Source organism: Lemur catta, chromosome 16 (assembly GCF_020740605.2).
Source record: "Lemur catta isolate mLemCat1 chromosome 16, mLemCat1.pri, whole genome shotgun sequence".
NCBI classification, from domain to species: domain Eukaryota; kingdom Metazoa; phylum Chordata; class Mammalia; order Primates; family Lemuridae; genus Lemur; species Lemur catta.
The window spans coordinates 3,316,272-3,342,481 of NC_059143.1; the positions used below are offsets into that span (position 1 = coordinate 3,316,272).

General features: G+C 42.7%; 1 protein-coding gene across 3 annotated transcripts in view; it reads right to left on the reverse strand.

Moving 5' to 3' along the window:
• Positions 1-142: 142 nt before the first annotated feature.
• Positions 143-26,210, reverse strand: part of AFG3L2 (AFG3 like matrix AAA peptidase subunit 2) — a 40,563-nt gene continuing 14,495 nt past the window's right edge. For all 3 annotated transcript variants that reach the window (XM_045527779.1, XM_045527780.1, XM_045527781.1), the window contains 11 exons: positions 25,188-25,312; positions 22,810-23,083; positions 21,326-21,463; positions 18,001-18,154; positions 16,440-16,547; positions 16,220-16,345; positions 14,018-14,128; positions 11,070-11,185; positions 7,862-8,062; positions 5,374-5,568; positions 143-981 (listed from right to left, as the gene is read on the reverse strand). In XM_045527779.1, the coding sequence (XP_045383735.1) occupies positions 763-981; positions 5,374-5,568; positions 7,862-8,062; positions 11,070-11,185; positions 14,018-14,128; positions 16,220-16,345; positions 16,440-16,547; positions 18,001-18,154; positions 21,326-21,463; positions 22,810-23,083; positions 25,188-25,312 (1,767 nt within the window). In that variant the 3' untranslated portion in view covers positions 143-762. The remainder of the gene's footprint in view (positions 982-5,373; positions 5,569-7,861; positions 8,063-11,069; positions 11,186-14,017; positions 14,129-16,219; positions 16,346-16,439; positions 16,548-18,000; positions 18,155-21,325; positions 21,464-22,809; positions 23,084-25,187; positions 25,313-26,210) is intronic.

Consider the following 26,210-nt stretch of genomic DNA (forward strand, 5'->3'; position numbering starts at 1 on the left):
CCGTGGGAGCCGACGAGAACCTGTAAGAGTGAGACTTGAAGGAGTCCACTCTATAAAGTAAGAACACTTCATTTCTTACCATTATGTTTTCTAAAAGTACCTGCAACATAAAGTGACTCTTTGTGTGTTCAGGAAAAAAAAGCACAGTGTTTACATTTTATTTTTCATGTAAAGAAGCCATATTTACATAATACATTCATATTTTTAAATGTTACAGCTCTCTGTAGAAAATCATTCCATTAAGACAGCAACAAGTGATCTGATTCAAATTTTAAAATATTAAGTCAAATTAAAATATTCTTATCAAGACTCCAAGACTCCAATTTAATTTCACAGTCCATTTGCAGGGGGAAACTGAAGACAAACAGTAGTACGGACTGGGTGACGAAAAGAGAAAAATACCTTCCCCCACGCTGTCGAGCACCCACTCTCCCTGAACTATCCTGGCACACGCCCGGCCAGGCCTCGGGATGGTGCCACAGGGCCCAGCCTCAGTGATGCTGGGCTCGACTGTTCCAGCTGCCATCTGGGAGCCCGGTGAGGCTGTGGGACAGTGCAAGTCTCCCTCGAAGCCCTCAAAGTCCCTGGTCATCCCTCTGTGACTTCTGATGCTGAGCGTCAAGGACTCCTTTCCCCATCACTTCAGCTGGGTCAGTACTTGGCTACAATCTACTTGGCAGCGCTCTCACTCTTCTGAAAGCCAGGAAATATGTGCAAGCCGAACCCACAGAGGATAGACTAAAACAGCCTCCCTCCTTGCATCTAGCTGGCGACTTTCTCCCCTGGGGGCTCCTCTTTCTCCTTTTCCCGCTCTTTGTTCCAGTCCTTAAGGCCTTCAGGAAGCGAGGTGTCCTCGTCCAAGCTGCCCGTACCTTCCACAAATTCTTCATAAGTAGATTTTTCTGCAAATGGTCTGGGGCCCAAAAGTTCGACCATATCATTCTTATCTAACACTTCTTTTTCTAATAATAGAAGAGCGACCTGAAATAAAAACAATTGCCATTAAATACTGTTACTTAGCAAAGTCTATTCAAAGGTAATAGTGTTCTCATTTATAGGTGACCCCATTCCAAAAAAAGGACTTAAGATCAATGAAAAAGATGTCTCAGACGTAAGGTCACATAGTTTTGGAGTAAGATGTGCAAATTACTGGAAACAACAAATGGCCACCAGTAAGGGAGTGCCTAGACACATGCCTTATGTCTACGCATCGAAAGCTCACTCGCCTGCATAAGCTCTCTGTTTAACAGACATCTCGGAGATACATATTTCAATGAAAAAAGCCAAGATGCACAATATGTATGACATGTTATATTTGCTTGTAAGAGGTGGGAAGAATATATCTTTTTATGTTCTGTTAAAGCAAAATGAGCAGGAGGCCATCAGCCTGGGGTTATTTCTGTACCTAGAAACCTTACACAAGCAAACTGGCACTTAACTTAGAGTCATCCCTTATTAACTAATTAATTTTAAGCCAAGCTTCAGCCAGTCACAGACAGCAAACTAGCCTATCAGTAATATAACTTGAGACCTTCCATGGGACCATATTCGAGTCAGGCAAATGCCTAGCAGTAGCCAAGCAAGTAACTATGTGTTGCATACTGTCAGCTATGGACCACACACACAACAGTGGTCCCATAAGATTATAATACCGTTTTTTAATTTTTTTTTTTTTAGATAGGGTTTCACTCTGTTGCCCAGGCTGGAGTGCAGTGGTGTCATCATAACTCACTGAAGCCTCCAACTCCTGGGCTCAAGTGATCCTCCTGCCTCAGCCTCGTGAGTAGCTGGGACTACAGGCATGCGCCACCCACATGGCTAATTTTTTACAAAACCTTTTTGTAGAGACAGGGCCTTGCTATTGCCCAAGCTGGTCTCGAATTTCTGGCCTCAAGCCATCCTCCCTCCTCGGCCTCCCAGAGTGCTAGGATTACAGGCGTGAGCCACCGCACCCAGCATAATACCGTATTTTTACTGCACCTGTTCTATGGTGAGATACCACTGCGTTACAACCGCCAATAGCACTCAGCTCAGTAACACGCCACACGGGCCTGCGGCCTAGGAACAGGCCAACACAGCCTGGCCGTGCGGGGCGCTGCCCCGTCTAGGTCTGTGCAAGCACCCTCTGCTGCCAGTGCGATGACGGCATCATCGAACACCAAACTTCTCGGGACAGATCCCCACAACAAGCCCCGCACGACCGCGGTTTCTTCACTCCGCCCGTGCTCGGCCCATAAAGCTGCTCCTGCGGCCGCTGCCTGAGGCACGAGTCTTTGTTCAAATAAACTCTGTTAAAATTTATTTTGTCTCAAGTTTCTCTTTTAACAGTGCTTATATATACATAAAGAAATTCTTGAAGGATACAAAATAAATTAATAAAAGTGGGGGCAGACTGGAGGAAAAGGTAGAAATAGGGTGGCCGGTAAATTTAAACAGTTAGTTGAAAACAACTAAAGACAAACAAGGGCAGAGACACAGAAGGAAGCCAGGAAGGTCAACGTCGAAACATGTGCCTTGAAGTGCCAGTCCTGTGCCGTGGCTGACCCTCAGATTCGGCCCCAGACATGCTCAGACGCTACAGAAAAAGGGACATGTGCCGAGTTGTGTATATGGGGGTGAGTGATGGCAGCAGGACGGAGGGAGCATGTCTGTGAGACCCTCTGACCAGCGTAAAGAAATGAAGCATTTAAGTTACAAACTAATCTCATAAAATGGACTTAGTTCCTTAGCTAACTCCTTACTTAGATATAGAATAATGAAACAATTTTCTTCTGTCTTTTCAATGTTTACAAATTTTTATGGAGTATTTCACACAGGTACAGAAGTAGGAAGAATGGATAACCAACCCCGCGTAACCACTACAGCGATCACCTTAGAGCCATTTTTGTCTCAACTCCCTAGATTATTTAAGAAAATCTCAGATGTCATATCACTTTGTCCATACATATTTTTGTCTACATCTCTAAGAGACAAGGATTCTTTAAGAAACCAGAACACTATAATGCTGAACGATTTTTAAATAGACTGCATGTATAAGATGTGGGAAAATAAAAGCTTCAGGATCCCCTCTTAGCCCATCTTTAATTCTCAATTTGCATGCACACACACACACACACACACGTGTAACACAGTAGTGGGTGACCACTTAAATTTCAGTTATATCTTATTTAACTCAATATATCAAAAGTATTATCAGTATGACGTGATGATATAAGACATTACTGAAATTCCTTTTTTCATACTAAATCTCCAAACACCAGTGTGTATGTTGCACAGCATTTCTCCACACAGACTGGACTCCATGTGCTCAGCAGCCACGTGGCTGCCGGGGAGCACAGCACAGCCTCAGGGGGTTAAGGGCAAGGGCTCTACGGACAGGACATCTGGGTCCTCCCAGCTCTGCCAGTTAACCAACTGTATGACCTTAAGCAAAGCTACTTAATCTCTGTATGTAATGGTTTCTTCATCTGAAACTGTTTTAATAGGATAATAACTTAGCTACTTCATGAGGTCGAAGGGTTTTAAAGTCAGTAAACCTCAGGCAGTGCCCGGTACACCTAAGGTGTTAGGTGATGCTGACCGGTTACCCTTATCCTGAAGCTGGGCCCTAGACATCCGCTTGTCCAAATCCTCGTTCCACAGCACAGTAAGCACAGGCCCAGACTTTAGAAGGTCCTGGTTTCAGAAGCAAAGGCTCCATCCAGCACCTCCTGGTTGGGAAAGATTCCCTGTCTCCTGGCTGGCTCTACATTCCTCTTAACATGTTTCGTTTTCTCTGATGGACCATAAAGTACTTCAGAACGCTGTACAGTGTTTCAAGATCCCCAGCATACTAACCCGATTTTCCTTTCAACAAACACTTCATTGCACACCGTCGGTACACGAACTGTGAATACGGAAGGGTGTACTCCAGTTATCTGGCTTCAACCTCCTAGACCTGCTGGACGTCTGTCCCGAGCACCCCTGACTCTCCAACAGTGTGACATCGCTGGGCAGCGGAGACGCCTTGGAGCTATGCGAGGGCTTTCTTCTCTTTTGTTCTCTGTATTTAATCATTAAGTCCTAGGTTTTCCAGATCTTCTTTCCCTTCTTATTTCCTCAGCCACCCCCAGAAGGCACCATCTGAGGCACGTTGCAAAGCGCCCGCTCAGGCCTCTGCACTGGTCTGGTCTAGCCTTCCCACCCCAGTCGTGCCATGCTGGTGCCACGCTCTTTTGAAATCATGAACTTTTAATCATTTCTGCTCAAGATTTTTTAAGGACTCCTACAAAACGAAGGGGCTGGGTTAGATCCTTTTTAAGGTCACTCCTATTTCTAAAGCTATGCACCTCAACCTTCTCCCCCGCCCTGGACGGCCCCGGGGCTCCACCGCGTGCGACACGAGCAGGCCCAGGCCGCCTCCAACCGCCTCTCCACGTGTCCGTCCCCGCCGCGCTCCTCTCCCCTCCTGCTCACTGCGACCCGACTTCCGCACGTCTTCCATGACGCCTTCCCAGACCACTCTGGCCACGCGACCTGGCCTTCCTCAGAGCCTCCTGCATGGACACCCGAGCACTCTCCAGTTTCACTCATGCTTCAGTCAACTGATGGCACGGATTCTTCTGGAATCACCTGGCACAGGGCTTATAGTCGGTTTCTCTGAAGACTTGCTGATTGAACAGTGTATCTAAGAATATGCTTTTGCGTATCTCAATCCCTTATAAAAGGCTTTTTGTGTTTTTCTCATTAGAGTGTGGAATGTTCAAAGATCAAAATTTTCTAATTTTGATTACATGGATTCTGATTAAGTAGGAGGTTACTGGATGCAAGAAATCCAGTGAGTTCAGAAAGGGTCCCTTCCTTTTGTAGGTGCTATCAAATGAGGTACAACGACGAAACACAAAGCATGTTTATTCATGGAAGTTCACAATCAAGCCAAAGGTAATTTTCATGTACCAATTTCCTGTCAGTTTGGCTAATTCTTTTATCTGCCCTTTCATCTTTCACTATCAATTTATTCCTATTTATTCTGGAGGTGAAAAACAATGGTAAATTCCAACCAGGCAAGTGTGCTTCCTATTTAGGAGGACTGGTAAGTACCTGGAAGGAGGTGCTAATTTAACCGCTCACTCTGCAGTTACTAACAGACTTCATTACTCGCTCACCCGTGTCCCTAACTGAGAGCCACAGGAACTGGGGCACGTCCATTCTTGCTCTCCACCATATTCCCACTCCCTCACGGAGACAGAGCAGACAGTGAGACACCAGACTGAAGGAAGCGAAGGCTTAGCCAGAGGGAGGGGATTCTGAACTCTATACACCAAGCCAAACAGTTAATTTATCACTTAACTCTTTGCAAAACTGTAGAGAATTATTCCTACAATTGGCACCTACCTTCTCCACATCAGCTTTCTTTTCTGTGAGCAGAGCTACTGTTCTTTTATAAGCATCATTAATAAGTATCCGTACTTCGTCATCTATTAGTCTCGCGGTGGCTTCACTGTAAGGTTTCTCCAGTACCATGTCCCCCTGGCGTGGGAGGTCAAAGGAGATTTGCCCAACCTTTTCATTCATGCCAAACTGAACAATCTGAAAAACACATGATTAGCGGTGGTTACATACGATTACTCTCTGCGTGGTGGCCTGCATGAGCTAAGTGCACGAGGGCGCGCTGTGCAGGTGCTGGGAGCAATGGCACCCACCACGTGCTTTAAACCCCTGCACTAGAACAGAGCCAGAAGCCACAGAAAACATCTACAACAAAACTAAGTAACCCACAGGTAGGGACAAATTCCCACGGCTCTAAGAACTGTGTGATGTTACCATCTGTGTGAGGGAGAGCACAGGAGAGGCAAGCAGCACCTGCGGAGGTAAGAAGCCCGCACTGCCAACAGGTTCTTCCTGGAAAGAGCGGCGTGCTGAGCTGAGAGCCGGGGAACTGGAAGAGGCATCTGCATTTTCCTGTTCAGAGTCCATGGGGCCCAGGGGACAGTATGAAGAGGATGACCCAGCTGGGACTCTATGAGCCCCCCAAACTAACCAGCACATTAGGAAGCTGCTTCTGCAAGTAAAACCCAAATTGACTAGAAAAGAAAAGGTCCCAAACAGAGCCAGGAGAGCCCAGAAGGGAGGAAACCACATTTTCTAATATTTCATGAAGACAGAAAAGGGAATTCTGAAAGAAATAAGCAGAATCACATCCCACAATAAGAAAAGTGAGATTAAAAGACATGTCCAGGCCGGGTGCGGTGGCTCACGCCTGTAATCCTAGCACTCTGGGAGGCCGAGACGGGTGGATTGCTCGAGGTCAGGAGTTCGAGACCAGCCTGAGCAAGAGCGAGACCCCGTCTCTACTAAAGATAGAAAGAAATTATATGGCCAACTAAAAATCTATATAGAAAAAATTAGCCGGGCATAGTGGCGCATGCCTGTAGTCCCAGCTACTTGGGAGGCTGAGGCAGGAGGATTGCTTGAGCCCAGGAGTCTGAGGTTGCTGTGAGCTAGGCTGACACCATGGCACTCATTCTAGCCTGGGCAACAAAGAGAGACTCTGTCTCAAAAAAAAAAAAAAAAAAAAAAAAAAAGACATGTCCATGTAACAAGTAAGAAAACTGCAATCTACTATTTCAAAAAAGGCTAAAAGAAATCAGGAAAATGACAGATAACATGAAAGATCTACATAAATCAGAATTAGAAAAACTCGAAGTATTAGAAATAAATTACACACAAAAGTAAAATTATTTTTAAAATGAAGATTAAACTACAAAGAAACAAGAGCAAATAATGTCGCCTGGATTAGAGTGCAGTGGCACAATCATAGCTCACAGCAACCTCAAACTCCTGGGCTCAAGCCATCCTCCTGCGTCAGCCTCCCGAGTAGCTGGGACTACAGGTGTGCACCGCCATTCCCAGCTAATTTTTCTACTTTTTTGTAGAGATGAGGTCTCACTTTTGCTCAGGCTGGTCTTGAACTCCTGGCCTCAAGCGATTCTCCCGCCTTGGGGTCCCAAAGCGCTAGGATTACAGGCACGAGCCACTGTGCCCAGCTAAAAAGGATTTAAGAAAGTACCACAGAAGACAGGCAGAGCTGACATGTGAATAACAGAAGTTCCCAAAGAAAGTCATTTATATCAAGTTCAGAAACACCAAACTACTGTTTGGTGATGTAGGCAGCAGGGATAAAACTTACAGAAAACAAGGCCATGACCATCACTGAAGTCAAGAGCATGGCTGCTGCCAGTAGGAAGGGACAGACTGTGACAAAGCCTGGGCAGGGCCCCACTGTGGGTCACACAGGTTTACAATTAAACCTTAAATTCCACATATGTGCTTTACATACTCTTAGGAAATAAACTTTAAATACTGTACTATAAAACAGGGTTTCTTTTCATAAGTTTTGACTGCTTCAAAACGGATTTAAGAAATAAGCCTTGCCTAGGCCTGGCGCAGTGGCTCACACCTGTAATCCTAGCACTCTGGGAGGCCGAGGTGGGCGGATCATTTGAGCTCAGGAGTTCGAGACCAGCCTGAGCAAAAGCAAGACCCCATCTCTACCAAAAATAGAAAGAAATTAGCCAAACAACTAAAATATACACAAAAAAAATTAGCCGGGCATGGTGGTGCATGCCTGTAGTCCCAGCTACTCGGGAGGCTGAGGCAGAAGGATCACCTGAGCCCAGGAGTTTGAGGTTGCTGTGAGCTATGATGACGCCACAGCACTCTAGCCCGGGGAACAGAGTGAGACTCTGCCAAAAAAAAAAAAAAGAAAGAAACCTTGCCTAAAACAGTCAAACACAACAGTACTGTTTCAGAGCCAATCATGAATGTCAATTTCTCATGCGAATGTGGAAAGAATGAGGAAGAAATGATTTCAGGTTCTTACCTGGGCATACGCACTCTGAGTTACTTTTCTCAAGTCATCCTGAGCACCGGTGGTAATTCTTCCAAAGAAGATTTCTTCGGAGACTCGCCCGCCTAAAGTCATGCACATCCTGTCCAAGAGCTGCTCTTTGGTGTACAGGTACTGTTCTTTCGGTAAATATTGAGCATAACCTAATCCTTTGCCACGTGGGATGATGGATACCTGGTAAATAGAAAACATACAAAATGCTAAAGACCCTTCTAATAAATGAAGACTTAATCAAAACACCTATCTATAGACAGATGAACTCATTGATTAAAAACAAGCACAATGGCTGGGCAATCCATCAATTACATCCAGCAGTAGCAACTATTTAAGAGGGATATTTTCTTTTCTCTTAGGATAACTTCACCTTAGACTTCTAGAAGCATCTGTCTTTTTGTAAACCTCAATTGAGAGTATTCAGTCTTGACAAAAGGACCCCTGGTGAGCGACTGGACAGATGCCAGACGAGGCCACACCCTCATGTGTGGCTGAAGGGTAGGGCAGACCAGCATGCTCAGCACCTTCACTTTCATTCTCAGCTTCTTTTTCCAATTAAGTAAATTCCTTTAATTTTTTTTAAAAAATCGACTTTATTGAGGGATGATTTATATATGGCAAAATGCACCCATTTTAAGTGTCAAGTTCAATGAGTTTTGACAAACATAATCTCAAACCACAATAAAGATACAAAATATCCTTGTCATGCCCAGAAAGTTTCTTCGCACCAACAGATATGCTTTCTATCCCTACAGATTAGTTTACAGTTTCCAGAATTGCACATAAATGGAATCATACAGTAGCTACTTTACTGTCTGCAGTTTTCTTCTCTGTTTTTGAGATTCATCCATACTGCTGTGCAGCCTCCAATTCCTGGCCTCAAGCGATCCTCCCCCACCTTGGCCTCCCAAAGTGCTGCGATTACATGTCTTCAGTTTATTGATATTATAAATAAAACAGTAACAGCCTTTGTGTGGACATGTGTTAGTTTCTCTTGGGTAAGTACCTAAGAATGAGTTTGTTTGGTCACACGGAAGTGTTTGCTTATTAGCTTTATAAGAAACTGCCAAACTGTCTTCTAAAATGGTTGTATAATTTCACATTCCCATCAGCAGTATGTGAGTGTTCAAACTGCTCCACATCCTCACTTAAAATTTAAGTGAGGATGAACTTAACACTTAAGACTATTTCATTTTAATCATTCCAATATGGTGTTTGTCCTATATACGTATTGCAAATATTTTCAGATCGTGTGGCTTGCCTTTTCATTTTCTTAACTGTCTTTCAAAAGCACAAAGTTTTAAATTTTGATGAAATCCCATTTATTAACTTTTTCTTTCATGATTCATGTTCGTTATGTCTCAAGAAATTTCTGTGAGGCTGGGCATGGTGGCTCACACCTGTAATTCCAGCACTGTGGGAGGCTGAGGCAGGAGGATCACTTGAGGCCAGGAGTTAGACACCAGCCTGGGCAACACAGTGAGACACTGTCACTACAAAAAATTTAAAAATTAGTTGGGCATGGTGGCATGGGTCTGTAGTTCCAGCTACTCAGGAGGTTGAGGTGAGAGGATCGCTTAAGCCCAGGAATTAGAGGCTACAGTGAGCTATGACTGTGCCACTGCATTCCAGCCTGGGCAACAGTGCAAGACCATGTCTCGAATAAAAAAAAAGGACAGGCCATAAGGATTTGCACCTGTATTTTCTTCTAGAAGTTTTATAGTTTTAGCTTTTATGATCTATTTCAAATTAATTTTTTGCATGTAAGGGTTAACAGTCACTTTTTTTCATATGAATACTGAATTGCCAGAACCATGTGTTAAGACAATCCTCTCCCTTTGAATTACCTTGGTATCTCTGTTGAAAATCAATTACCCAAATTGCATGAGTCTCTTTCTGGACTCTGTTCCCTCCCACTGACCTACCTGCCAGTCCTGTCTCCAGCACCACAGTCTCATCACTGCAGCCGTGTACAATGTCTTAATATTGGGCAGAGTAACCCCTTCTATGTAACTGTTTGGCTGTTCTTGTTTATCTGTATTTCCATGTAAACTGTAGATTCAGCTTCTCAATTTCTACAATAATGTTCTGCCATGATTATAAGAGATTGCACTGAAACTATCAATTTGGGGAGAACTGGATGTAACATTCCATGAACACAGTCTATCTCTATGTTTATTTAAGTCTCATTTATTTCAACATACAGCGCCTACAAATATTTTCTTAAATTTATCCCTCCATATTTCATGTCTTTCGATGCTACTGAAAGTAAAATTAAATTTTTAAAATTTCATTTTCCAATTGTTCATTGCTAATAACCGAAATACAACTGGTCTTTGTATACTGGCCTTGAATTTTACAATCTTGCTAACTTCACTTATTAGTTCCAGTGGCTTCTTTGCAGATTCTTTAGGGTGTCTTATGTATGCTCTAACATTATCTTCTCTGTGGCTGCCTTGCCCCAGGGGATTCCCCTCAATTCCCGGCTGTCCTCTGACATTGCAAGGCAGTTAAGCAGCTGCCTTCTGTCGTCCCTGCGGCAATGGCCTGGGGAATCAATGAGTTGCAAAAACAGCAAATGTAAAAACGTCACTTGGTTCACCTGTGTCTTTCAGAGATTGATTTCTCTTTGGTCTCTGTGTACAATTTCACCAGGCTCTTTGGGGCTGCCCCTGTGCATGTGCAGTTTATCGGTCAGCCAGGGATTTGGCCAGTTTCTACCCAGATTTGGGTCTCACCCCTCTGTAGTTTTCTTGCTTCTGGGATTTTCCTCCTAAATTCCTAGTATTCTTCAAATTCTGAACTATCTCCTCTGCCACCTCAAGATGGCAAGACCAACGTCTTCCACCACTATAGTGCGGAGGTTACAGAAAATCCTCAGGCAAGAAAGCCACGAACTCCCAGTTTCAACCCATTGCAGCTACTGCTTTGAAAAAGTAAACTCTCCTCCAGCTTTGGTCTGCCTTTGGACACCTTTTGGTCCCATTAAGTAACTTTCTGTCCAAATTTTATAATTTATCTGTAGGAGGGTTTGTGTAATCACTTCATTCAACTGTCATTACCCAAAGTTTTTGCTAAATTCCTTTAAAGGCCTTTTATATTTCTCCTTTGTGGGAGTGCAACTTCTTCCCAAGTAACTGCTCACATAAAGACTTGGCTTGCCGACTGTCTCACACAACTGTTTCACCTTTAAGAGTGGGTCTGCATGTTCCAGATACCAGCCGGCAACTGCATGACCTGCTTCATGGTACGCCACAGTCTTCTTCTCCTCGGGCTGCAGAACCTGAGTTTTTTTCTCTAAGCCTACCGAAACAATAACAAAAAACCCAGACCACTGTTTTAGTGACACTGACATTAAAAGACAGTTATACAGTGCTATATAAGGCCTTATCTGAAATGTGATTTAAAGACTGAGCTACCTATGACAATTGAGAAATTCCCAATCAAGGTCAGAATAAAAGCAAAAGGTCTAGTTCAAAATATACCCAAATACAGTGAAAATGCACTCACTCCCCCTACTCCCTCTTTTATCCTAACTCTCTTGCTCTTTTAAGCCATATCCTGTTTTGGGAAACAAATAGAAATGTAAAATAAAACTCAGCATTTAGGTCAATTTAAAACATAAAAAATACACAGAAAACAAAGAACTCTGGAAAAGTCTTCATTGCTTAGTCTAGGTATTCAGAATTATCAAAAACTGGGTAGATAACTATGCCTGCCGTGAGAGGCCAACCGTTGTCTGTTCCTGACGGAAGGCAGACCAGAGTCAGAGGAAGCACTGGGCTAAGGCTCTGCAAATGCCTCCTCCGAGCTGAAAGACCAGTGCCGGACACCCACACACTGACCACCGACCCGAGGGCTCATACCATCAGCCAGAGCAGCAGCAGAAAATTGACTCAAGAGGGTATAAACCCTGGAGACCTAGGGGCCAGAAGACCCCATGCTGGAGCCCACCTGTCAACTGCAGAGCTGAAGGACCTCCAGTCTGAGCATGAGTCTTCTCTGGCCTGGATAAAGGTGGGCTCCGCCCCTCATTTCATACCTCTACACTGTAGAAACTGACTGCACCTGTGTGCTAACACAAACCATCCCACCGTGACAGCAGTAGCTTTGCTGTGGTCCAGGTAATTCATCTGAGAGAATTTCTCAACTGATAACATATTAGGCAAACTGGAAGACTGGAAAAAAACTACGTTCCCAAAGACACAACCCAAGACAAGCACATGCCATGGAGCTGCCAGGTCAGCAGTGAGAAAGGGGAGTGAACAAGACGAACACCTCTGGCTCACCTGAAAAAACAAAGAACTTTCCCCAGTTTATCCCGGAATCTGTCAATTTCTCAGGACGCTAGCTCATCACAAACAACTGCTGGCAGCTCAGCGGCTGTCTACCTCAGGCAGCCCCAGTGTGCCGGCTGCCCGACCTCTTTCCCTCTCACTGACTGCTTCTCCCTGGCCTAAAAGAGGCACAAACACACAGTTTTTACCTGTCTCTTCAGTGAATTATTTTAATTCCATCTATAACTCTATCGTCTTAGGGAGGGTTTTTTCCCCCAACATGAAATTTATAGAGTAAGTGGTCTATTCATTCACTCATTCAGGAATTAGCTGTTCACTTGGTACCTAACCCAGGCAACACACAATGCTATACTGGCCCCTGCAGCCTCACTGGAAGGTCCATTGATCTGGCTTTGTGCTCTCCACTTAGCTCAAATTGTCGTGTCAAAAGCCACTCCCAACAACCTCACTAGCAAACCCAGTGGTCCTCTTTCTTCAAAGCCCTCCTCACTTGCCCTGCTGACGGCCCCTTATCGCCTCCTGGCTCCTCCAACCTGCTTGGTCCCCTTTATTGGTACCCCTTCCTTGCCGTACTGGCTGACACACCTTTAGTGCCTGCGGCGTGGAGCTTTGGTGGCTTTGCTGACTCATTTTTCTCCTCTCAGCTATAAAATGTGGGCACCGGGCAATGTTTCCTATGCGGATCTCCCCCCTTCCTCCCCAGGGGGAACCTGCTCCCTGAGCATCCTCACCCACCCGTACCACTGCACCCAGCACACCCTGGGACCACCAGCCCTGTACCGGAGTTCCACGTGGACATCCTGCCCTGGCTCAAATTCAGCCCATCTCATTCTCTGCCCAACCTGCTGGCCCTAGGGGCGCCCCATTCTCCCCATGGCCTTTGAGTCTGTGCTCACTCTGCCCACTGGGACTCCCCATGCTACGCCCGCTAGCTTACGCTGATGACCACGGGTTCTCTGCCTCCAGATGCATCCCTCTTCTTCAAAGCTAGATTCATTTTCCTAAAATACCACCGATCATTGTCACTCAGTGGCTCAGGAAAAACCCACCTTAGTTCAGTAACAGTCACGGGACAAAATTTAAGAAGCCCTTGAGCTTAACATTCAAGGTTTTCCAAAATCTAGATTTAACTTTTTTGAACTTTACCTTACTTGCCCTAGAAACGTGCATCTGACCAGTTTATGTTCCCACCCTAAACTCGGGGTGTAACACCATCACCGTCAAACTCTCTTCTGGTTCAGGCCATGCTCACAGCATACTCGCTTTTCTGCTGAGCTAGTGTATGTCCTCCTCTGCTGTGGAGCTCTGCCTGCCAGTGCTTTTTCCCTCCTTTGAATGCCCAAGTACTTGAATTGCTAGTTGGTTTCAGAGGAATTAGATCATAAACTCTACAGGATGCAAGGAAAACATGATGTGTGCATCCGCACTGACTGAGAATAAGCACTTCCTGGCTGAACGGCTGTTATAGTTATTTTATACCTATTACCTATATCTAGCAAAGAACACATTTAATTCATGTGACCAGATTTTTGGAAACAGGAAGGTTGTGAACTTTTATAAAATCTTGACTGGTATAATTCAGAGGCGAAGTCACTGCCTCTGCCCATGCAAGTGAAACACACTTAAGCAGCCATCTCAGACCCACGAACACCTCCAACCACCAGGCAGACAGCAGGTGAAGGGGTCCGTGACACCAAGAGAGCACAGGGCATGACCCAAACGGGCATGGTGGGCAGATACACTTTCTTTGCTTCTAGATTTTGCCAAAACAGAAAAATCCCTGGCCTCAGATTCATTTTATCAGCCTTTTGACTTGAGTTACATTCAGTTGCCTTACCACCAATCACTCGCTCAATTGCTTGTTCAAAGTGTTTCTGATTTATGGAATCTGACAGGTGCCTCGCAGCAATCAAAGCAGCTTCATTACAGACATTAGCAACATCAGCTCCTGCAAAATGAACATCCAGAACAGCTGACCCATCAAAATATGTTCAAACTGATTAGTCACACGTTATAGAAGACCAAATCCATAGTCAATTTTTCAATCAGCAGTAATTGGATAAGGGGTTTATGTAAATGTAACTCAGTTTGATTCATAATAACCCTAAACCACTGTCACACTTGGTACTAGCCTGGTACAATTCTGACCCTCTGAACAGAGATGAAAGTATTGGCAGTAAATGGATAATTACAGACAACTATTTACCTTAATGGACAATATGGCTCATATAACAGCAAACTAAGACAGCATTTAAAAATGCCCATTAACTAGCTTAGCTCCACCATCTCTGTTGTGAAAATGGCTTCTGTGGCTATTGGGAGATATGTTGACACATAATGTTAAACCTAAGCATTAAAACCACCTATCACATGTTCTGTTGAGAAGTACTCTTAAAAAAAAAAAAAAAAATCACGTAGCAACTTAGCACACGCAATAAAACAACTAATTTTTTATATAGTTTATAAGCTTGCCAAATGCTTTTTAGATCCATTAAGACTCTTTAACTTTTCAGATTAAGTATACGGAACACAAATAAGCTATAGCACAAGCACACTATATGCACTCAATAAACAAATATTAAAACATTATAAATTTCAAAGTCCAAAGACAAGAAACAAGTAAAAAGATTGGACTCCTGGGATATTTAAGATGACCATCTTCTGACCATACTGACCATACCATTGTATAACCTTCTCATACTTCTCAACTGTTCCTTTTTATTTCATTTTGAGTTTATAAGGAGGGAGATAGGGACTGAGAAAGAAAGGATCATATTTTACATTAAAAATACTCATGACTGGGCATAGTGGCTCATGCCAGTAATTCCAGTACTTCGGGAGACCCCATCTCTAAAAAGCAAAAAATATATATATTTTTAATTAGCTGGGCATGGTGGCACACATCTATAGTCCCGCCTGCTCAGGAGGCTGAGGTGGGAGGATCACTTGAGCCCAGGAGTTCAAGGCTGCAGTGAGCTATGATCGCACTCCAGCCTAGGCAACTGAGGGGAACCCCGTCTCTTAAAAAAAAAAAAAAAGAAAAAAGACAATAACCGTGTTGGTGAGGATATGGAGAAACACAACACTGCTGGTGGGAATGTAAAATGGTGCAGGTACTTTGGAAAACAGAATGGCATTTCCTCAAAAGTTACACATAGAGTTACTGTATGATGCAGCAATGCCACTCCTAGGTATATAACCAAGAGAAATAAAAACATATGTCCATACAGAAATCTGCACACCAACATTCATGGCATTATTCCTAATAGCCAAAAGATGGAAACAACCCAAATATCCATCAACTGATGAATGGATAAATAAGATGCAGAATATCCAAAAAACAGAATATGACCTGGCCATAAAAAGAGGTGAAGTTCTGATGTCTGCTATGATATGCATCAACCCTGAAAACATTCTGCTAAGTGAACATAAGCCAGGCACAAAACACCACATGTTATGCAATTCCATTGACATAAAACATCCAGAGTAGGAAACCTATAGAGATAGAAAGTAGATTAGGGGTTGTCTTGGGCTGGGAATAGAGAGAGTGGCTGCTAATGGATTCTTTGGGGTGATATTTTAAAATTAGATCACAGTGGATGGTGCACAACTCCGTAATATACTAAAAATCACTGAGCTGTATACTTTACACAGGTGATTTTTAAGGTATCTTGATTTTATCACAATAGAACTTTAAAAAAAAAAAACACTTGGGAATAGCCCTACAATATTTATAGATAAAACAATATGCTGTCAGGAACTTGTCACAAAACACTCCAGAGGCAGAGGGAAGCGGGTGGGGTATAAATAAGGTCAGCTATGAATTAGTAGTTGTTCTTGAAACTAGGTGAGGGGTGCAGATGGGTTCACCACACTATTTCCTTAAATTTTGTGTATGTCTGAATTTCCCATGATAAAAAAGTACAAAACACATACTTAGGAAGCCCTCAAGAAAGAGAGTAACAAAGTGAACTGGTACCCGATAACTGTCAGTGATTTAACAGTACTTATAAATAGCACGGTGGAATTTTCCACTTACCTGAAAATCCTGGAGTTAAGGATGCCAGTTTTCTTGCCAGTTTCTCCTTCTCCAGGCTGCTGTCCAGTTTTAGTGGTCGGAGGTGAACTTTGAAAATAGAGGCTCTTCCTTTTATGTCTGGTGGTCCTTTAGAAATTATTTTTAGGGGAAAAAAATTATAGTGAAACAGTCGCACCTATAGCCATGAGATCTGGGCTGAACCCAGTGAACATCACCTCACCGATAAAGATCTGCCTGTCAAAGCGCCCCGGCCTCAGCAGCGCGGGGTCCAGGATATCCGGTCTGTTGGTGCCTGCCAAAATGACGACGTTCGTCGTGGTGTTAAAACCTGAAAAGATAGTAACAGAAATACGGCCATTATTAAATGACATGAGGCAGAAGGCAGCAGTGCACCTGAACACTAGAAATATACTTCTACACTGAACATGTTTTTCTATTCATTATCCAGTGGTTTTGAAGACACACACTTGAATTATTTTTCTTACTATTCATCTTGTCCTCAACAATCATACATTAAACTTCTAAGAATCAATTTCCTGAAGACAAATAACCAAAGATTTTAACTTATTTAAGTAGAAATTTAGAAGATGTCAATTTTAAAAATGTTTAAAATCAGATTGATTGCAAATGACGTGTCCACCTCCCTGGGCACAGGAAATGAACCACCTCTCTGAAAGCAGGTATTGACCTCCAGCCCCACCTCTTCTCCAGACTCAAGACTGCTCAGTTTTAACAGCCACTTCTCAATGTCAACACCGTGGCCCCAGACCCTTCACCCTCAGACCCTGGCACGGAAAGGGCTCAGGGGCTGATTTCCCCCAAACGTGGCACTCCAATTTGGACGCAGTACTCCGAGTGTGGGCTACCATCACAGAATGGGGAGGAGCTCTCCCTTCTCGTTTCACACTATGCCTAGCTTCATCGTCTAAGCCAGTCCAACACTTAGCACCATATTGTGCCTTTGTGCACATACAACCGTCCATCCTCCAGCAGGAAGGACATGCCACATCCTGAGAACTGGCTTTCCTAAACGAAAAGAAAGCTGACGGGCCGGGCGCGGTGGCTCACGCCTGTAATCCTAGCCCTCTGGGAGGCCAAGGCGGGTGGATCGCTGGAGGTCAGGAGTTCTTGAGACCAGCCTGAGCGAGACCCCGTCTCTACTAAAAAAAAATAGAAAGAAATTACCTGGCCAACTAAAAATATATATAGAAAAAAATTAGCCAGGCATGGTGGCGCATGCCTGTAGTCCCAGCTACTTGGGAGGCTGAGGCAGTAGGATCGCTTAAGCACAGGAGTTTGAGGTTGCTGTGAGCTAGGATGACGCCACAGCACTCACTCTAGCCTGGGCAACAAAGTGAGACTCTGTCTCAAAAAAAAAAAAAAGAAAGCTGATGAACACCGGAAGACTGCTACTCTCTTAGTAAAAAAGTATTTGCAATTTGCTAAATTCACACTTGGTTAGGCTTAGGTCTTCCTTATGCTTCGTAGATACTGATGACTTAGACACTGAGACTACGATTCTTTTGTGAATCCAAATTTTCCCTCATTCAGTATCAGGTACAAACACCATCTCAACACCAATATTAAGTTATGGCAGGCTATCAGGCAAGAATATTTTGCTATTATTTGTATTGGTATAAACAGCCTTTAAAAAGGGCTGTTTCTTTTAGAAAAATTCTTTTTTTTGGGGGGGGACTAAATATTAGAATAAGGATTCTCGTTTTGGAGATATGAAGGACAATCGGGAAGTGCAGTTTAAATCCAAAGACTTGACTATTCACCATCCATCTCCACAAGCAGCTGGTTAAGGGTGTTCTCCTGCTCACTCTGCCCTCCAAAGTTGCCTCTTCCCCTCTTCCTCCCCACCGCGTCTATCTCATCGATGAAGAGGATGCAAGGGGCATTCTTCCGAGCGAGGGCAAATAAGTCTCGGACCTTGATGAAAACAGAAAAACAAGAGTCACCTGACGAGTATTATTTATCCTCCAAATAAAAAACAAACCCCAAGTTTCCCGTCCCATAGGAAGACCACCCTTTTGTGCTGCACACTGCACAGTACATATTTAAAGAGTAACACGTGGCAAAGCAGTGGCAAATGACAAGTAGCACGGTGGGTAACTGATTTAAGGTAAGTACATGTTCTTCTAAAATCTCATAGACTAATGTATACGTAATAAACACTGATGATATCTGCTATTTGTGTAACATTCACAAACTAACATTACACATTTGCCCTATAAAAAGACAACACAGTAGAGCTGTAAACTCTGTGTTCAGCTGAGAAATTCAGATGTCTCAGGGTTCACATTTCATGCCTCAGACAATTAATGAGTAGAAGCGACACTTAGACCCACTGTGAAGGCAAGGAAAACCTAAGCCCATCCCACTCACTGCCAAAGCGGGTGACGTGCCTCTTTACTTCACTTGTCAGGAGTCCAAGTCTCCCCACCATTCTTTCCCACCTGGATTTCTGGATTTCCATTCCTACACTGCTCTGAACACATCCCCTAAAATAACTCATGTCCCTCTACAGCCTCCCCTTGGAACTCCAGATCTGTGATTAGCAGACCCCACCCCCTCCAGCTTGTCCCTGAGGGCATCCTTCCTGCCCTGCCTGAGCTGGAGTGTGGCTGTCCCTGCAAAGCCCTCAAGTAGAAGGAGTTTGTGTCTTCCCCTCCAGGCCAGCGGGCGCTGGGCTCCGCCTTACATTCCACTACTGCTGCCAAAATAATTCTGCTGGAAAAAACCCTGCTTGGTGAGGCTCACACCCTGTGGCAGGCACTCTGCCCCACCTCGCCGTGGTCCTCCACAGGCCTGATGCCCCACCAGGCACGATTTTCTCAGTGGTTTCCACATCCATGTAGTTCTTGGTCTCTCAGGGCCCTGACCACCTCTTCAATCCCCTTTTGCTCCATTCTGATAACGCCATCATTACCAAGGTGCCCTCTACACAACCAGCTTCAAGTCATCCACTTTCTGACTACCCCCTCCTGTGATCTGGCCAGCCTCAGACACATTCAAGCATCTCACAGCCCGTTTTCAATTCCCACTCTTCCATGTTAGAGTCTGTGGTCCACCATTATCAATGCTCAACTCCCCCTTGTTCCCTTATTTTTCTATGACACAGCCTCCCAAAACCCAGAGGAATCCACATACTCCAACACTACAGTTCATCTTACCTAAGATGCCATCAACGGTAAGATCCAGCATTACTATACTTGCCACTAAGAAAGAAATGCAACACTACTGGCTGAGGACTCAGTGCTTTCTTATTGATTCTAAGTTGCATCCTGATGTCTGCAAGAGTAACTGTGAGAGCACTTTGCATTTCTACAGCATTTTAAAAAAAAACATTTTAGACACTGGTATATGCGAGTAAAAACTGTTTCTTTAAATTTTGTTGCTGTTGAGACAGAGTCTCACTCTGTCCCCGTGGGTAGAATGCAGTGGGGTCATCATAGCTCTCTGCAACCTCCAACTACTGGGCTCAAGTGATCCTCCTGCCTCAGCCTCACGTAGCTGAGACAACAGGCACAAGCCACAATGCCTGGCTGATTTTTTTCTTTTTGATAAAGACGGGGTCTCACTCTTGCTCAGGCTGGTTTCGAACTCCTGAGCTCAAGCAATCCTCCTGCTTTGGCCTCCTAAAGTGCTAGGATTACAGTCATGAGCCACCGCACTCGGCCCTCTTTAAAATTTAAACCACACTCATATATCCTGATTTCAAAATTTACTACAAAGCAACAGTAATCAAGACAGTGTGGTACTGGCATAAGGACAGACATGCAGATCAACAGGACGGAACTGAGAGTCCAGAAATAATCCCACGTATCTATCTATGTCGAGAGTGCCAAAACCATTAAATGGGGACAGAATAGTCTTTTCAACAAATGGTGCTGGGAAAACTAAATACTCACATGCAAGAATGACGATGGACTGTTATCTCATATAATATAAAAAAATTGAACTCAAAATGAATCATAGACCTAAATGTAAGAGCTAAAACTATAAAACTCTTAGAAGAAAACACAGGAGTAAACCTTGAATTTGGCAATGGGTTCTTAGATATGACAACAAAAGCACAAGCACCAAAAGAAAATATAAATAAACAAGACTCCATCAAAATTTAAACCTTGTGCTTCACTGTCAAGAAAATGAAAAGACAACCCACAGAATGGGAGAAAATATTTACAAATCGTATCTCCGATTAAGAGTTAGTATCCAGGATATATAAATATGTCGCGTTGTAAGAGTTAAGGACAAACAACCCAATTTAAAAATGGACAAAGGATCTGAACAGACATCTCTCCAAGATACACAAACAGTCAATAAGCACATAAGAGATGCTCAACATCACTAGCCATCAGAGAGATGCAAATCAACCATAATGAGACACCACTCCACATGCACTAGGATGGCTAGAATCAAAAAGACAGACAATAACAAGAGTTGGTGAGGAAGTGGAAAAAGCAGAACCCTCACACACTGCTGGTGGAAATGTAAAATGGTGCAGCTAACTTTGGAAAACAGTCTGATGGTTCCTCAAAAAGTTAACCATAGAGCTACCATTTAACTTGAAAACGTTGCACTAAGTGAAAGAAGCCAGGCATAAAAGACCACATAGTATAATTTCATTTATATAAAATGTCTGGAATAGGAAAATCTACAGACAGAAAGCAGATTAGTGTTTGCTTAGGGCTGGGAGTGAGGCAAGAGCAATAGGGGGTGGTAATTAAATGGTACGAAGTTTCTTCTCGAGAGGATGGAAATGTTGTAAAATTGATTGTGCTGAGGGCTGCACCAATCTGTGAATACATGAAAAGCTAATGAACTGTACACTTTAAGGGGGTGAATTGCATGGTATGTGAATTACATCTCAAAGCTGCTATGAAAGAAAAGTCCGCAAATGAAAGCCACTTTTTGAAATATATTAAAAGTTAGAATTATATTAGGTAACAGACTACAATCCTGGTTGGGACAGGGAAGAGGGTGAAGTCACAGGCCTTGCTAGAGGCTTAGCCCTGGCAGAGTGCTCAAGGCAGTGGCTGGTGAGAGGGCACTCCAGGGGACAGGAAATCTGTACCATCAGAACATAACAAGACTTACTCTAGCTGGACCCACACCAACAAACATCTCCAAAAACTCAGATCCACTGACAGTAATGAAGGGAACACTGGCTTCTCCGGCTGTGGCCTTAGCTAGCAGTGTCTTCCCAGTGCCTGGAGGACCAGTGAGAATGGCACCCTTCAGATATAAAAAAGAGAAATTACATTTAATGAGAATTTCAGAAAGGTAAATTGCATATCCACAAATAATTCCAAGGTAGAACACTGTCTCTAAATCTTATTGACATACATTAAATATTTTTTAAACATCTGAACTATGTAAAACATTTTTATATTAGTGAGAAGGATTATCAGGGACAATCTTGTTTCAAAAAATTTGGTAAGAATGTGAAATCTTAAATACTTCCCTTATTTTATAAGATTTTAGTATTTTTTTTACTTCTTTTTTTATTTTTAGAGCTTCTTTCTTTTCTTTTTTTTTTCTTTAAACCCTCTATAAAACCCAAAGATTTTAGTATTGTTTTTTAGACCTTTAATATAATAGTATATAAAGGGTAACTTAGACTAGAAATATACTAACAAACCCGACTTCCTATTTACATGATTCTTTTACTCTTTACAAATAAAATTGATTTTTGAACCCAAATAAACCCAACCAACAACTTCTACTTTCTTATACAGGTCAGTACATTATTAGCATGGATGAACATGCAACTTAAAACCTAACTCTATGAATTCACGTTTATGTTTATTTTCCATTGACTACTTACAAATGGTGTCCTCTTTTTTATAAGCAGACATACTACCATAAACCGTATTTCCAAATACTATGTGTGGGAGGTAAACAGTATAGTTAAAAGGCATTTTTTCCAGACTTCGTAATAAAGCCTGAATTTATTTTTTCCATTTTGCTTATTTTTTTCCTTAAAAGTTTCACAAATGAAGTAGAAATCTATGACCAATCTCCTCATTTTTTAACTAAAAAGAAAAAAATGTAGGTGTTTTTACTGTTCTGTGTCCAGCCCTGGGGGTCCCCAGCCCAGTAAGGCACGAGTGTGTTTGCTGAAAGGAGGGAAGGCGATCTGAGTGCTGTCTCCTCCCCTCCAATGTGTCCTGTGCCATGAACCTCAGTGCCAGGCACAGGAGATGGTCCACACACATCTGTGGAGCAAGGGAATGTGGGTGACAACAGAGTACAACATGTCAGGGAGCTAAGGGGACTACAGTTGCTGCGAGATGGAGCAACGAAACCAGACTGGAGGGAGAAGGCAGGCAAATCAACGAAGGCTTCCAAGAGGCCATAACACAAATATTTTCAGGAATATACATACTACACTCAAGAAGACACATTCATATAGAAAAACTGAGCCAAAACTAGACCCTTGAGTGAGGTGGTGACTAGAGTGGTAAGGAGGAGGGAGAGAAAAACAGCTACTTATAATAAGTAATCAAACTTCATAAAATTACAACTTCAGAGATCAATAAATACTTCGATTGGGTCAATCTTCTGAAAGTTCATTTTACCTTTGGGATTTTTGCTCCTAGGTCTTGATACTGCTTTGGGTTTTTCAAGAAATTCACAAATTCCATTATCTCCAGCTTGGCCTCCTCGCAGCCAGCCACATCTTTGAACTTCACATCTATCTCATCCTTTAAGACCTTGGCAGTGGTTTCTCCAACACTGAAGAGTCCACCCATCCCTCGGCCGGATCGACCAATGCCAGCAGGCCCTCTCCTTACGGTGTACAGTAGAAAGGCAATGATGAGCACTGTGGGCAACATGCTCAGTAGAAATGAACTGGAGGGGCGACACACAACATTAATGATTTAAGACTGTTAACCTTTGGCTTTTTTAATGTGTTGCAAGATAAATTTTTTGATAACTACTTCAGATATAATTGCAAACATTTTCAATTTTTTTTTTTTTTTGAGACAGAGTCTCGCTCTGTCGCCCGGCTAGAGTGAGTGAGTGCCATGGCGTTAGCCTAGCTCACAGCAACCTCAAACTCCTGGGCTTAAGCGATCCTCCTGCCTCAGCCTCCCGAGTAGCTGGGACTACAGGCATGTGCCACCATGCCTGGCTAATTTTTTCTATATATATTTTTAGTTGGCCAGATAATTTCTTTCTATTTTTAATAGAGACGGGGTCTCGCTCTTGCTCAGGCTGGTCTCGAACTCCTGACCTCGAGCGATCCACCCGCCTCAGCCTCCCAGAGTGCTAGGATTACAGGTGTGAGCCACCGTGCCCGGCCCATTTTCAATTTTTTAAAAATCTGAATATTCTTTTATCTGAGGCATAAAGACAATTTTAGTGTGTTAATATCACTGAAGTAGAATCACAAAAGACCAAAGAAAACCCTGTTCTCAACATGTATGTGGCCTACTGATACTTCATTTCAATCTCAATAACTGTGATTTACTATCATCATCTGAGTTTCAAAAAAATTTCTTTCAAATTACTCACTTAAAAATTTTAACATGATCCTAGTGTTAGTCTAGGTAGAAATTTCTGTTCTCTTATTGAAATGCAACCTATTTTGAAGAAATGTCTTCCAAATATGAAATCTTTGCTAATTTAACAGCATGTCAATCTCAAATGTAATATGTATATACTGTTTAAAACTCTTGCCAGATGGTGCACAGGCCACTCTATGCGACCTGTACAGTTTCGACAGACACCCCCAGGGGACTGGTTTGCCCTCCACCATTGTGCCTGCTTTGGAGAGAACTGCTCAGGGATGATTTAAAGCCTTTTGTCTGTTTGTCTTAATAAAGTTTATTTCAACATCACTATGCGTACAAATACTTGTACTGGTTAATATAATGCAATTTAGTTTAACTTACCTTAAGAAATCTGGATAAAAACTTTGTACATGGTTTATATCAAAACTGAAAAAAAAACTGGGATTTGCTTTCTAATTTTTCATCTTTTACAAATTTTTTAATGCTGCTACAGCAGGCAGTGAGAACCATAAACAATTCACCTTTTGTTTATTTTTGGAGGAAAAAAAAAACATGCACTGACTATAAATGTTTTAAGATTGGTACAGTAAAACTTTTTATAATATTTCAGTACCAGCCTATCAAGTTAAGTAATTATCTTTCAGCTTCAGGGGCTGAGGGGATATATCCCAGGTGAAAACCTTACAACGGCCACGTAGACTAACACACTGCAGACAGATTGCAGGTTTACGTAACCATTAGCTGTCTCAAGTAATCACTAAACCTGAGTAACACATTAGCTAACAGTTGTTTTGCTCTTCTTACATATACAGAAAACCAATATTTATTTCTAGTTTCACTCTAGAACTAGTTAGTAACTCTATAGCAAGGTATACCTTCTGCATTTATTGCAAATGAGGGTGACTGTCAAGGGTTCTACTGAAGTTCATGGATGAGCATTCGAAGGCAATACAATTCCCAAATAAGCTCAAAGACAACTGACTCCTGAAATATAGTAAATGGTGCATCCACCCAGACTTTTAAGTGGCATTATTAAAGTGACCTTATTAAAGACAACCCATAAGAAGAAGCAGCTCTGAGGAGAGAGGAAGAATTACTTAAAAACTCTGTGAAACATAAACATGAATGACAGTTCAAAGTGGAAAGCCACTCTGTTACAAAGAGGTTCTTTATGCTAAAGTCCTACAAAAAGACAACATGTTTGACATTAATACCCCAAACTGCTTAATCAAATAAATATAAACAATCAGAAAATGAATCAGTCATGTGCAAAATCTAGGAAGTTACTAATAGTTTTTAAAAATCTGGCAAAATTGAAAAAGGCCTGTTTGAGACTATAATATGTAACCCTGCCACCTGGTAACAGAACAGTCAACCATTATGAATCACATACAGCACAGAAAAGTCTTCAAATAATTGTTTTTAAAACTGCTTCTTACCCATCACTTTCAGCAATGTAGACAACAGGCACCCTGTTTTCCCCTTCTATGCCCAATTCTTGTTGTAAAGTTTCCAGATTCCGCTCAAAGGTGTCTACACTGCCAATATTAAACCAGACGTATTGCTATAAAAACAGAAAAACAAATATCCTAAGAATGAAGTGGAAATAAAAGGTTTAATTCACTAAAGGGTTTGACTTTTGAAGAATTCTTCAGAAATACTGAAAATTTACAAATCCAAAAAACAATAATTCAAGACTGGTTTTAATAATGCAGTGATAAAATTTCACTCAGTGAAAACACTTGGCAATCCTCGGCAAATAAGCATTTCTTTAGCAATATTCCTCAGTGGATCTAAAATTATAAACTCAAAGAACAGAATGAAAAACCTATTTGAAAAGATAATCCTTCTTATAAATAAATATGCCTTTTTTCCTCTTCTCCATTTCCCAGGTATTTCTCAGCTGCCAATTCCCAAACTAAAAACTAATGTGATACAGTAACAACAGCTAAAGTTTACTAAGCATTTACTAAGTGCCAGGCATGTCCTAAGCCCTGTATATACATGAACCCATTCGATCTTGAGGACCATCGTATGGCAGGTACTACCACCAGGAACAATGTTCGGAATCTGAACAACTGCACTGCCTTTTCATTCACTGGAGCCGGGCAGTTCCTGAGGACCCTAGGGAGGGACACCTGAGGGCTATTTCACCAACCGACCAGTAGAGAAGGACCGCACACTGCACTAGCAAGCCCCGACTCTCACTGTCCCCATCTTACAGGTGAGAACACTTGCCCACAGTTACACACAGAGTAAGAGGCTGGGTGTGAACACACACAGTGTGGCTCCAGGGCCAGCGTGCTGCTCACCATGGTGTCACACCACCTCTCTCTGCACAACCACGAAGACACCAACAGTAACAGCTCAAAGTTATGGAGTTTTACTAGTTATAAGACCCCGTTCCAAGCACTTACCAGGTATGAGCCCCATTTTATACCACAAAAAGACTCTGTTTCTCC